General features: G+C 66.1%; 4 protein-coding genes across 4 annotated transcripts; 3 read left to right on the forward strand and 1 right to left on the reverse strand.

The window, feature by feature from the left end:
- Positions 1-50: 50 nt before the first annotated feature.
- On the forward strand, positions 51-2,063 carry MICPUCDRAFT_1313 (ATP-binding cassette superfamily; the record flags this gene model as incomplete). The annotated part of the gene is made up of 3 exons (XM_003061314.1): positions 51-1,079; positions 1,200-1,517; positions 1,635-2,063. Coding segments are annotated over 3 exons (1,776 nt in total), but the record flags the coding sequence as incomplete, so codon positions are not given.
- A 419-nt stretch (positions 2,064-2,482) lies between these two features.
- Positions 2,483-7,605, forward strand: MICPUCDRAFT_41496 (uncharacterized protein; the record flags this gene model as incomplete). The annotated part of the gene is made up of 4 exons (XM_003061315.1): positions 2,483-3,558; positions 3,667-5,044; positions 5,710-6,681; positions 6,808-7,605. The coding sequence occupies 4 exons, from the start codon at positions 2,483-2,485 to the stop codon at positions 7,603-7,605; spliced, it is 4,224 nt and encodes a 1,407-aa protein (XP_003061361.1).
- A 144-nt stretch (positions 7,606-7,749) lies between these two features.
- On the reverse strand, positions 7,750-8,850 carry MICPUCDRAFT_50944 (uncharacterized protein; the record flags this gene model as incomplete). Its single annotated transcript, XM_003061551.1, has 2 exons — positions 7,750-8,094; positions 8,239-8,850. 2 exons carry the CDS (start codon positions 8,848-8,850, stop codon positions 7,750-7,752), a joined length of 957 nt encoding a protein of 318 aa, XP_003061597.1.
- Positions 8,851-9,799: 949 nt separating this feature from the next.
- MICPUCDRAFT_45791 (uncharacterized protein) lies at positions 9,800-13,371 on the forward strand (the record flags this gene model as incomplete). The annotated part of the gene is made up of 2 exons (XM_003061316.1): positions 9,800-10,294; positions 10,448-13,371. 2 exons carry the CDS (start codon positions 9,800-9,802, stop codon positions 13,205-13,207), a joined length of 3,255 nt encoding a protein of 1,084 aa, XP_003061362.1. The 3' UTR covers positions 13,208-13,371.
- Positions 13,372-13,380: the final 9 nt, after the last annotated feature.

The raw sequence follows: 13,380 nt of genomic DNA on the forward strand, positions 1-13,380 counted from the left end.
TCGCGACGACGACGCCGGCGAAGCCGCCCGCGCCGGCGCGACCGCACGCGCGGAAGCAGGCGGCGGTGGACGGCACGTTCGTGAAGCGGATGGCGTTCGTCCTCCAGATCGTCGTTCCCTCGTTGAACTCCAAAGAAGCCGCGCTGCTCGCGATCCAGACGCTGCTGCTCGTGTCGCGCTCGTTCATCTCCCTGCGCATCGCGCGCAAGGGCGGCGACGGCCTCCAGGCGGTCATGGAGCACAGCTGGAAGAAGTTCGGGATCGTCCTCGGCGACTTTTTCGTCTCGGGCGTCGCGGCTTCGGTGGTCAACTCCGCGTTGAAGTACATGACGAACTCGATATCGCTGTCGTTCCGTCAGAGGCTGACGACGTACGTGCATCAGCGGTACCTCAGCGACCAGGCGTACTACCGCGCCGCGGTGTTGCGGGTCGGGAACTTGGACAACGCGGATCAGAGGATCGCGGACGATCTGAACCAGTTTTGTCACACCGCGTCGGATTTGTTCTCGAGGACGTTCAAACCTTTACTCGACGTGATCCTCTCCACGATGCGCATGGGCGAGAACATGGGTTACGGCGGCCTCGTCGTCCTTTACTCCTACTTCCTCTTCAGCGGTGCGGTGATACGAGCCGTGAGCCCGCCGTTCTCGGAATACATCGCGCGGTCGCAAAAGCTCGAAGGCGATTTCCGCCGGATGCACTCGCGACTCATAACGCACGCGGAGGAGGTTGCGTTTTTAGACGGCAGCGACCGCGAGCGCGCCATCTTAGACCAGAAACTCGAGGCGACGACGACGTGGCAGCAGTTTTATTTCTACCTCCAGTTCAAGCAAGGCGTCATCGATCAGTACTTCGTGAAGTATTTCGCGTCCATGATTGGCTGGCCCGTGCTCGCGTTTCCGTTTCTCACGAAAGCCGGTCACGGCGGACGATCCCCCGGTGAGATCGCGGCGCGGTACCGCGAGTCCGACACGCTCATCCAGAGCGCGAGCAGCAGCGTCGGGGATCTCATGATGGTGTACAAGAAGCTCCAGAGGCTCTCGGGCTTCACCGCGCGCGTCGTCGAGCTGTTGGAAGCCGTCGACAGTCCGACGTATCACGATCCGCTGTCGCGGACGCCGTCGCACGGGAAGCTTCCATCCGGTGATCCGGAGAACGAGACCACGACCGGTGGTGGTTCGAACGGGACCACGACCGAGAACGGCGTGAAGAACATCGTCGCGGCGTTAGAGAAGAAGCTGAGCGCGCCGAGGGGTGGTCCGACGGCGGCGGCGGAGAAGGTTCGAACAGGCGCCGGCGGCGTCGTCCTCAGCGGCGCCGCTAACGACGGCGTCCGCTTCGACCGCGTCTCCGTGTACTCCCCCGACGGCCGCTTGCTCGTGAAAGACGTCTCTTTCGACCTCAAGCCCGGAGAGAATCTGTTCGTCACCGGCGCGAACGGCGCGGGGAAGACGTCGTTGTTCCGCGTCCTCGCGGGCTTGTGGGAACCCGCCTCGGGCGTCGTGACCCGTCCGGACGTGCAGCGGTCCGACGACGACGACGACGACGACGACGACGACTCGCGGGACGCGAGCGAGGAGGAGGAGGAGGGAGGGACGGAGACGACCTCGTCCGCCGCGTCGCGCCCGTTCCAGGTGTTTTACGTCCCGCAAAAGCCGTACCTCGTGTCGGGTTCGCTGAGGGACCAGGTCATGTACCCGCGCGCCGGGTCGAGCGATTTCGACGACGAGATCATCGAGGCGTTATCTCGCGTCAACCTCCTGAAGCTCGTCAACGCGCACGGGCTGGATAGAGTGCCGCACGACTGGGCGGACGTCCTTTCCGGCGGGGAGAAGCAAAGGGTCGGGCTCGCGCGTCTGTACTTCCACAAGCCGTCCTACGCGGTGTTAGACGAGGCGACGTCGGCGATCAACCCGGACGAGGAAGGGAGCTTCTACGACCACCTCGGGACGTTGGGGATCACCGCGTTTAGCATCGCGCACCGGATGGAGCTGAAGAAGTTTCATCACTCGCACTTGCACTTTCACGCTGACGGCACGGGGGGGTGGACGCTGAAGCGGATCAAGAAGTGAAGTGATGTAACAGAAGGAGGAACCGACGCGGGCGAGGGGACGACGCTACGCTACGGAAAAATCCATTTTCGTGAAAAAATAAACCATTAAAATTTGCGTCGTCGACGCCGCCACCCCCGTCCCCCCCACCCTTCCTTCCCCGCGCGCGCTCCGATCCGATTCACCGGTGCGCTTGAATCTTCTGCCACATGTGGTGCTTAAACTTCGCCTTCGTCAGCGCAGCCTGAACCGCCGTCATCGTGCTCATCTCGGATATCTTCGACATCCCGCTGAGGCCGCTTCGAAACGACGCGCCGTCGACGGACGCGAAGTCGTCCTCCCCCTCGCGCGTTCCGTCGCTGCTCTTCGGCGTGCCCCGCGGGACCATCGCCCACGTGTCCACGCCGGGGGTGTCATCGGGGGCGTCCGGCATGACGTCCTCGACCTCGACCTCGTCCTCGGCGTCGGCGTCGGCGTCGGTGTCGGCGTCTTCCGCCGCCAAAGACTTCGGCTCCGGCGACGACGCCGTCTCCACGACTTCGTCCAGCACCGCGTCGACGATTTCCTCCGGGGACGTCGGCGCGCGCGCTTCTTCCTCCTCCGTCGCGCCGCCTCCTCGCGTCGGCGTGTGCGGCTCCGAGGAGGTCGCCGCCGCCGTCGCCGCCGCGGGCGCCGCCGCCGTCGGCGACACCGACGACGCGCGCGACGACGGCAGTGACATCACCCCTCTCGGCGACGCGCCGCCGTCGTCCTCCGCCTTGGCCTTCGCCGCCTTGACGGCGGCGTCGGCGGCGTTGGCGCAGCGCATCACTTCCGCGGCGTTCCTCGTGAGTTCCTCCTTCAATCGCATGTTCTCCATCTGCATCATTCGCATCGACCGCCGCTGCTCGTCCATCGACCGCCGCTGCTCCGCGAGCATCTGCATCGCCTCTCGCAGCTCGTTCTTCATCAGTTCGAGCTTCTCAGCGTCCACGGGCTTCTTCGCGGCGCGGACCGAGGATCTTCTCTCTTCGCCGTCGCCGTCGCAATCGCCGCGGTTCTTCTTCCTCCCGAACTTGGTGCGCACGACCCATCGCGCGGCGCCGGAGAGGACGCCGAGGACCGCGCCCGCGGCGATCTGCGCGAGATCCACCTGGACTTTGCCACGTCCGTCGACGCCCTCGCGTCGTCGACGACGCGGCGACGAGCGTTTGTCGCTTTTCCCCCCCCCGCCGAAATCGTCGTCGTTCGCGATCGCGGACCCGTCGCGCCCGCCGCGCTTCCGCGGCGGCTCGACGCGGTGTTTCCCCGCGGGCGGCGCGGACGCGCGCTCGACGGCGATGCGGGCCATGCTCTCTCGCTCTCTCGCCTCTCGCGGAGGCGCGGACCGTGGCGGCGCGGACGCGAGTGCCGCGCGCGCGAGCGACCGCGACGACGCTCGTTCGCTCCGAGATCTTTTTTCGCGCGACGAAACTGATGATGCTGGTAACTGGCGCGCTCGAAACGGCCGCGAGCGAGCCCGCCAACGGTCAGTTTGAATTTCCACGCGCGGACCCGACCGAGGAAACTGATGAAAGAGGCGAGTCGTCCGCGCCAGAGCCCCCCGCGCGCCGGGCACGATGCCGCTCTCTTACAGCACGCAGAAGGCGAAGACGCCGCCGCGGAGGGCGCCGCTGTCATCGCGACCGGCGTGGGGGAGCAAGGTGGCGAGGTCGAACGCGCGGATGTGGTCCGCGGAGCCGATCGACGCGCCCGCGGCGCGCGCGAAGAAGCCGTCGGTGCCGAGACGCGCGACGACGACGACGACGACGACGACGACGAACAAATCGAAGCATCCGACGACGCGGAAGACCGCGCACGAGCGCGCGGAGGCGGCCGCCGCGGAGGCGCGCGCGCGATCGCCGCTGTATCGCGCGTCGCCGAGCCCGGTCAAGGCGGTGAACTCGCCGAAGCGACGGCCGCTGTCCGCCGAGCCGACGCACGTGCGGTTCATCGACCGCGACGACGACGACGACGACGACGAATTCGACGACGCGTCGTCAGACCCTTCCGAGTCGGACGACGACGAAGGCGTCGACGCGGACCTCGCGGCGATCTTCCAGACCCTAGACCGCGACGGCGACGGCGCGGTGAACATCCGAGAGCTCGTCCTCGCGCTGCGCGCGAACCCGGACGTCGCCGCGCGGTTAGGTCTCGCGTCGCGGATTCGGCAGGAGGACGGCAGCAGGGACGTCGTCGAGTCGTTCTTTCAACGCCTGGACGCGGACCACGACCGCAAGCTGACGCTCGACGAGTTCTCGTATCTCGCCGAGCTCGAGGCCGCGGACGCCGCGAAAAAGAAGAAGGAGACCGCGCCGACCGCGCCGCCGCCGCCGCCGGCGGCGGCGAAGAAGAAAAAGAAGAGAACGCCGCCGGCGTCGCCGGTACGAGCTGAAACGCGCTCCTCGCCGGCGCGGAAGGCCCCCGTGCCGTCGCGCCCGTCCCCGCCCGTGCGCGTGCCGTTCGTCGTGGACGCGAGCCCACCCGCCGCCGCCGCCGGCGGCGACGACGACGACGACGACGACGACGTCCTCCCCGGATCGAACATTCGACGCGTGTCGAAATCGAAAACCGGCGCCGGGACGCACGTGCGGTTCGCGTCCCCGGTGGTCGCGTCCGTCGACACACCGAACCGTCGCGGCGGTTCGTCGGAAGTCGAACCGTCGTCGCCGTTCCAAGGCGGCTTCGCGACGCCCACGGACGACGCGGCGCGGGGCGGCGTCGGCGTCCTCGCCCTCTCCCCCGAGACGCCGACGTCGGTCAGCGCCGCCGCCAAGGAGGAAAACGTCGACCCGGACGCGCTCCTCGTCGAAGGCGGCGAGCCGCGAGTGGACATCCGCCAGCTGTGCGTCGCGCCGAACGGGGTGTTATACCCGCTCACGGCGGAATATAATAACGCCGGCGCCGGCGGCGCGACGCCCGGGGAAGACGCGAGAGAAGACATCGCGTCCGCGATCGCGTTCCTCGTGAAACTGGTGCGGGGCGCGACGAAGGAGCTCCTCGGCGCTCAGGTGCGTTCTATACAAAAAGTTTTCACCCACCGCTCGGTTCGGTTTCAAAGTTTGATCGCTTCCCCTTTCAACTGACCGATGAACTATTTTTGTATGGAATGGCGCGCAGAGAGAGCTCGCGAGAGCCGCGGCGACGGACGAGCTCGAGAGCGAGAAGGAACGGAGGCGCGCGGAGAACGCCGCGAGAGCGAGCGCATCGGCGGGTTCTAGCGACTTCGACGCGCTCCTCCGCGTCGCGACGACGAACGCGCGCGCGGTGTCGCACCGCGCGGAGCACCGCGCGCTGTTGCAGGCGGTGTCCAAGGCGCGTTGTCTCTCACACTGGTTCCCATACGACCGCGTCGGCGTGGTGAACGCCGATCCTTAAGGACTTCCTCTCCCGGCGTCTCTCTCCGCCTACCCCTCGCTTTCAATCCCGACACACCTCGACGCCTTTCAACCCCATCTGACGCCTTTCAACTCCACCCCGACTTCGCTTTGTATGGACCCTCGACCCTAAGCGCGCGTCGGATTGGATCGCCGCCGTCGCGCCGCTGCTCGACGCGATTCCGCCGCACGTGCGGACGACGGATCACAGCGCGAAGAGACAGCGCGACGAGGGCGCGCGCCTGACCGTGACGCTTCGAGAGGAGCTCGCGTGCGCGCGGGGGGACGCCGCGCGCGCCAAGGAGGAGACCGCGCGCGCCAAGGAGGAAGCCGCGGCGGCGGTGGAACGCGCCAACGCCGCCGTCGATCGCGCGGAGAAGACTGAAAAAAGGCTCAGCGAGAAGACCGCGCCGCTCGACGTCGCGGTCGGCACCGCGCGCATGGACGCGATCGAAAAGAACCACGCCGGGAAGACGAAGATGACGAAGGAGATCGCGTCTCTTAAAGAGAAGGTGACGGCGCTCGAGAGGGACCTCGCGTCGGCGTCGACGGCGGCGGCGAATTGGAAAGAAAAAGCGGAGACGCTCGAGCGTCGGTACGGCGCGTTCGACGGCGTCGTGCGCGACGCGCAGGAGGCGCGAGCGCGCGCGGACGCGTGCGAGGCGCGTGCGACCGCGGCAGAGAGCCGCGAGGCGATCGCGCGCGCGTGCGCGCAAGACGCGGAGATGGCGAGAGCGACGCTCGAGGGCGAGCTCGACGCGAAGGTTCAAAACGCAGTCGCGTCCGCGGCTGTGGAGAAGGAACGCGCGCTCGAAGACGTCGTCCGCGGCTTGAAGAACGAGCTCGCGGAGGCGAAGGCGACGCGCGACCGCGCGGTCGGCCTCGCCGCCGCCGCGGAAGAGCACGAGGCGGAGGTGTACGCGGGCGAGGCGCTCAGGCTGCGGAAAGAAGCGCACGACGCGCGACGCGCGGAGGCGGCGACGCGACGCGAGTTGGAAGACCTCCGCCGCGACGCCGCCGCGTCGTCGACGGCGAAGGACGCGGCGCTCAACGACGCGCGCGGCGCGCTCGACGCCGCGCAGGGCCGCGCGCGAGCGATCGAGCGCGCGGCGAACGACGAGATCGAGACGCTGAGAGGCGCGCTGCGCGCGGCGAGGGAGGCGACGGAGATGGAGCGCGCGTCGATCAGCGTCGGCGAGGCGAAGCGCGCGCGCGAACGCGCCGAGGAGGAGCAGGTGCGCACTACGAGTACAGTGCCAACGATATTCTTTCACCCATCGGTTTTTCGGTTTCAACGTTTGATCGCGCGGGTCCCTCCCTTTCAACCAACTGACCGATGAACACTGCTGAACGGCTCTCAGCGCACGCGGCGGAAACTCGCGGAAGCGTTGACGGATCTCGAGCAGGCGCGGCGGGCCGAGGGGGAGGCGCGGGCGAGGGAGGAGGACGTCATGGCGAAGTGCGTGGAGATGATGGAGGCGAGGGACGAGCAGATTCGACGCGCGAGGGATCTGGCGGCGACGCAAATTCGCGCGGCGGAGGACGACGCGGCGAGGGACGCGCGCGTCGCTCGGAACGAGTGCTCGGACGCGAAGCGGCAGTTACGCGAGGCGGAAACCGCCGCGGAGAGTGCGTTACTCCGTGCGGAAGCCGCGGTGAACGAGGAACGACGACGACGTCTCCACGCGGAGGAGGAAGCCGCGCGTTTACGACGCGAGGCGCGGAGCGCGAAGGTGGACGCCCTGAGCCCGATCCCGACGGGTCAACGCGATCGTCGACAACACCCGCAGCCGCGGTCGCAGCAGCCGCGCGCGACGAGCGCCGCGCCGGTGGAGGGGTTCGGCGGGTACGACGACGCCGAGCGCGTGCGCAGGCAGCTCGCGGAGCTGAGAGAGCACCCCGCGGCACGAGTCGCCGCGGAGGCGTTTCACGACGTCGGCGGCGGCGGAGGCGGCGGAGGCGGCGCGTCGAGTTTTTCCCCGGAGAGCGATCGCGACGGCGAGCTCCGCGGAGACGACGCGACGCCGTCGGCGACGGTTTCAAACGGGAAAAACGCCGCCAATCCCGCGCCGTGGACGCCGGGGTACATGGGCGTCGCGTCCCCCGCGCAGAGGGCCGCGCTCGTGGACGAGCTCTGCGAGAGCATCCAGGCGTTGTGATGATCGATCGTCGTAAGTTGCCATCTACAACTATCCTTACGGTTGTAACGACACGATTCCAACAACAGAATAACAATACAGGTTCGCCGTCGACGACGGACGTTCGGTCGTCGACGCGACTCGAACGCTCTCCTCCTCCTCGCTTCACTCGCTCCCCCAGCCCCAGGACCCCTCGTCCTCGTCCCTCATCACTCTCTTGCTCACGTACCGCTTCGACGCCATCGCCTCCCTGGCTTTGATCCCCTCCGCCTTGCGCTGCCACCGCATCGTGAACGTCCACGTCTCGCTCGAGTCGCCGCCTTCGCCTAAAATTTCCACGACGAACAGCCCGCACTCGCCGAACCTCCTTCGAAACGTCCTCGTCACCGTCTCCGACCGCAGCGCCTCGCACGCGAGCACGATCCCGCCGCACGGAGACACGCACGCGATCGCCGCGCGCAGCAGCAGCGCGTTATCGCCCCTGTACCCGGCGTCCGCCCACACCACGAGCTGAGGGCCGTTCCATACAAAGCGACGTCGGGGTGGAGTACAAAGGCGTCAGAAGCGGAGTTGAAAGGCGTCGAAGGCGGGGATTGAAAGCGAGGGCTGGGCGGAGAGATGCGCCGGGACAAGTCCTTAAGGATCGGCGTTCACCACGCCAACGGGGTCGTATGGGGACCAGTGTATAGAACGCGCCTGATACCCGGGCCCGCCGGCGAGCTCCGCCAACGCGTCGTCGTCGCCCCAGTCCAGGGCTCGGATCTCGATCGCGTTCACCGCGTTCACCGCGTCTTCTTCGATCGAGCCAGCGCCGGCCAGCGCGTTAACCTGCGCCTTGATCGACTCCAGGTTTCGCGTCAGCGTCGGGATCATCAGCGGATGCTCGGTCAGCGTCACGCGCATTCCGAATCGCAACGCGAGGACGACGCCCGGGAGGCCCGCGCACCCCGCGCCGAGCTCGATCGCGCGGGGTGCGCTTCTCAAGTGGTCCTCCTCCTTCCTCCTCCCGTCGCGTGGGTCCATCTCCGCGAGCAAAAGCCGCCACTTGAGCTCATCGCGCGCGACGCCGCGCTCGAGCTCTCTCGCGAGCTGCACTCCCCCCGCCCAGAGCACGTTGCCCGTGCCGCCGTCGTCGTCGACGTCGCGCGTTTGCTCCACGACGAGCGGGACGCCGCAGAGGACGATCGGCTCGCCGTCGCCGACCGCGCGCTCGTACCCGACGCTCGTCGCGAAGTCGAACCCGTCCGCGCTGAAGTCGATCTGCATTCGACCGACGGCGGCGCGGCGCGCCCCGGGGTGGAAGCGCGTGAGATCGACGAAGCGATCGTAACTTACGCGCCCTCACGCGTTTTCGTCTCGGATGACTCAAACCGTCGCGCGCCGACTCGCGCGCCGGGCCGGGGGTGGCCGGTCGATTATTCAGGCACCCGAGGCGCAGTCCCTCGAAAAAAAGGAGAACGTTGATGAAACGTCGGACGCGCGGATAGCGGAGCACACCCAAGCGCGCGCGGCGGTTCCGACGCCGACGCCGACGCCCGCGACGCCCCGCGCGAAGTCGCACGCCGTCAACCGCGCGCGCGATGTCCGGATCGCTGCCTCCCATGGCCGGGATCGACGACGGGGTGCGTCGATCGAGAGAGATCCGTCCGTCCGCCCGCTCGTCGCGACTTTTCGCGCGACGCGCGCGCGTCCGCCCGCGGCCTCAGATCGGCGTCGGGACGGCGACGTCGCGCCGTCCGCGCGACGTCGCCGTCGCGACGCTCTCGCTCCTCTCGACGGGGGCCTTCTTCGCGCGCGAAGCGTCCACCGCGATCGCGTCGCGCGCGCCTCTCGTCCTCCCCGCTGACGCTCCCGCGTCCCCCCGTGCCGTCGTCGTCGCGCGTTCCCCCGACAGCTCCCCGCGTTCCCGGCGTCGAGGTCGCTGGCCAAATCCCCGACGCGCGTCGGCGGCGGCTCCCCCGGCTCTCCCGGCGCGGGGTACATCCCGGGAGACAACGCGTTCGTGACACTCAACACCCTCAGCGAACGGTTCCAAGTCGACGTCTTCGCGAAGGCCGCGGCCAAGGGGGGCGGCATCTTCGGCAAGAAGAAGAAAAAAGAAGCCGCCGCCGCCGCGGGGGATTTCACCGTCGAGGACATGATGACGCACAGCGCGAGCCCCATGCCGACGGCGTTGCTAAAACTCTCCAGCGACGGCGTGAGCAAGAGCGTGAAGATGAGCCCCGCGGTGCTGAAGCTCGTGACCGACGACGTGCCGCTCGTGGAGGTGTCCGCGACGCTGTCCAAACTCGTCAAGGAGACGTGCAAACGATCGGAGCTCAGGGACGAACTCTTCCTCATGGTGCTTCGAACGACGCGCGCGAACGACGACGCGCGGTCCGCGATCAGGGCGTGGGAGCTGACGCATCTCACCGCGGCGACGGTGTGCCCATCGCGCGATTTCGTCGGGTTCGTGACGGAGTACATCAACGAGTGCGCGCACGCCGATCGAAATTCGCGCGAGGTGCGAGCGCTCGCGGTGAAGGCGCTGAACGCGTTGAAGAAGACGATGAAGTGCGGGATGCGGCGGCACGCGCCGATCACGGAGGAGATCGAGGCGATCGCGAACGATCGGTTCTTGTCCACGATTGTGTTTTTCCTGGACGAGACGTTCGAGGAGCTGCCGTACACGGCGCAGGCGCGTTCTATACACTGGTCCCCATACGACCCCGTTGGCGTGGTGAACGCCGATCCTTAAGGACTTTTGCCGGCGCATCTCTCCGCCCACCCCTCGCTTTCGATCCCCGCCCTCGACGCCTTTCAACTCCGCTTCTGACGCTTTTCAACTCCACCCCGACGTCGCTTTGTATGGAACGACCCTCAGAGCACCGTGGGGGAGGCGGTGGAGACGTTGGCGGGAATCATTCGACTGAAGGAATACTCCACGTTTTCGCTCTTCACGTCGCGGAAGACGCTGCTGTCGAAAGCGTCCGCGGCGGCGAAGGAGGGCGAGGGCACGGAGGAGAGCGTGATCATCCAGGACGGCGTGCTCGTGTCTGACATTTTGTCCGACTTTCGCGAGAGCAAGTCCGACCCGTCGCTGCAGTGCCGAATCGTGTTTAAAAAACGCATGTTCCGCGACACGGACGAGGCCATCACGGAACCGATGTTCGTGAACTTGTCCTACCTCCAAGCGAAGCACGACTTCCTGGGGGGTAATTACCCGGTCGGGAACGATGACTCGATGCAACTCGCGGCGTTTCAGATCCAAGCTGAGGAAGGGAACGCGATGCGCGACGTGGACGAACTCGCGAACGCGCTCGGGAGGTTTTTACCGCGCGCGGTTTTATCCAACGCCCCGCGCGAAGAACTCGCCGCGGTGGTCATGTCCAGGCACAAACTCCTGTTGAACCACAGCAAGGACGACGCGCGGCTCGGCCTTCTCACGATGATCCGAGCGCTGCCGTACGGCGGCTCGATCTTTTTCCCGGTGAAACGGATCGAAGACCCGATCGGTTTGCTCCCCGGGAGAATTGTCCTCGGCATCAACAAACGCGGGATCCACTTCTTCCGACCGGTCCCGATGGAGTACCTCCACAGCGCGGAGCTGCGCGACATCATGCAATTTGGCTCCTCCGCGGCCGCGGTGTTCTTCAAGATGCGCGTCGCGGGGGTGTTACACATCTTCCAGTTTGACACGAAGCAAGGCGAGGACATCTGCATCGCGTTGCAGACGCACATCAACGACGTGATGACGAAGCGATACGCGGAGAAAAAGCAGAAGAACGCCGCGCACTCGTTCGGCGGCAGCGATGGGACGAAGAAGGTCCCCGCGGCGGCGATGCACGCGACGGCGGCGAGCAGCAGCTTGAAGAAGGCGTCGGACAAGGCGTTCGGCGGCGGGAAGGGGGGCGGGAGCAGCGAGGAGACGAACAAAAAGATCGACGAGCTCATCCTCGAGCGCGCGGACCTCGCGTACCAGCTGAAACAGGCGAAAGAGCAGGTCCAGGCGATGCAGGACCGCGCGGACGCGGACGCCGCGGAGCTCGCGGCGTTGAAGTCCGCGGGCGCGGCCGGCGCGGGCGCGAAAGCCGCGGGGAAGGCGGACGCGGGGAGGGTGAAGGAGCTGGAAAAAGAAAAGAAGCTCCTGGAGCAAAAACTGACGCGGATGGAAGCGAGCGCGAAAGAGGACGCCGCGAAGAGCGCGGCGAGCGCGTCGAAAGAAACCCAAGACCTTCGGAAGAAGTACGAAGCCGCAGAGATCGCCACGCGCGCGTCCGCGGAGTCGCTCGAGGAAGCGAACAGAGCGCTCGACGCGATGCGCGCAGAATACGACGCCGTCGCGGGCGATCTTCAAGAGCTCGAAACGCTGCGCGAGCTCAAGGCGGACGTGGAGCGGAAAGAGAAGCAAGCCGCGGCGATCATGAAGAACCAGACGGCGAAGATCGCGGAGCTGGAGCAGAAGTACCAAGAGGAGAGCACGCTTCGGAAGCGGTACTTTAATCAGATGGAGGACATGAAGGGGAAGATTCGCGTGTACGCGCGCACGCGGCCGCTGACGGGGAAAGAGACGAAGGAGAAACAAAACGTCGCGCTCCAAATTCCCGACGAGTTCACCGTCGAGCACCCGTGGAAAGACGAGCGGAAGAACCGGTCGTACACGTTCGATACCGTCTTCGGCGCGGAGACGCCGCAGGAACAGGTGTTCGAGGACACCAAGTACCTCGTCCAGAGCGCCTTTGACGGGTACAACGTGTGCATCTTCGCGTACGGGCAAACGGGCTCGGGGAAAACCTTTACGATTTACGGCGACGATAAGAACCCGGGGTTGACCCCGAGGGCGATCTCCGAGGTGATGAAGATCGTGTACAAGGGCGCGAAGAAGAACAAGTTCACGGTGAAGATGGAAGCGTACATGCTCGAGCTGTACCAAGACTCCGTAAACGACTTGCTCCTCGGTCCGGATAAGCAGAAGAACCCGCCAAAGTTGGACATCAAGAAGGACGCGAAAGGCTGGGTCACCGTGCAAAACGCGACGACCGTGCCCGTTTCTTCCGAGGACGATATTAAGCACGTGATCACGTCCGGTTTAAACGTGCGGAAGGTGTCGAGCACGAAGATGAACGTCGAGTCGTCGCGCTCGCACTTGATCTTCTCGCTCGTGATCGAAACCACGGACCTTCAGACGCAGGCGGTGACCAGAGGGAAGCTCTCGTTCGTGGATCTCGCCGGGAGCGAGCGCACGAAAAAGTCCGGCGCCGCGGGCGAGCAGATGAAGGAAGCGCAGGCGATCAACAAGTCCCTCAGCGCGCTCGGGAACGTCATCTCCGCGCTCGCGTCTGAGAGCGGCCACATCCCCTACCGCGACCACAAACTCACGATGCTCATGTCCGACAGTTTAGGCGGGAACGCGAAGACGCTGATGTTCGTGAACGTCTCGCCCACGGACGACAACCTCGAGGAGACGCAAAACTCGCTGACGTACGCGACGCGGGTGCGGACGATCAAGAACGACACGTCGAAGGACGTCGTGAACAAAGAGATGGCGCGTCTGAAAGCCGCGCTCGCGGCGGCGAGGGCGAAGAGCGGGGACGGGCCGGAGACGCAGGACATCGCCAACGCGAGGCAAGGCGAGCTTAAGTGATGCAGCGGTGATGTCGCGTATTATCGTAACAACTAACTTAGCTGGTGGATGTTCGAGGAGAGGCGAGAGAGGTGAATCCGTGGTGTGTTATCGTTAGGTATCACGTTCGTAGACTTGATTTGATTTGCGACGTCAAACGACGCGACGGACGACGAAACGCGCGTCGCTCTCGA

Source organism: Micromonas pusilla (assembly GCF_000151265.4).
Source record: "Micromonas pusilla CCMP1545 genomic scaffold MICPUCscaffold_10, whole genome shotgun sequence".
NCBI classification, from domain to species: domain Eukaryota; kingdom Viridiplantae; phylum Chlorophyta; class Mamiellophyceae; order Mamiellales; family Mamiellaceae; genus Micromonas; species Micromonas pusilla.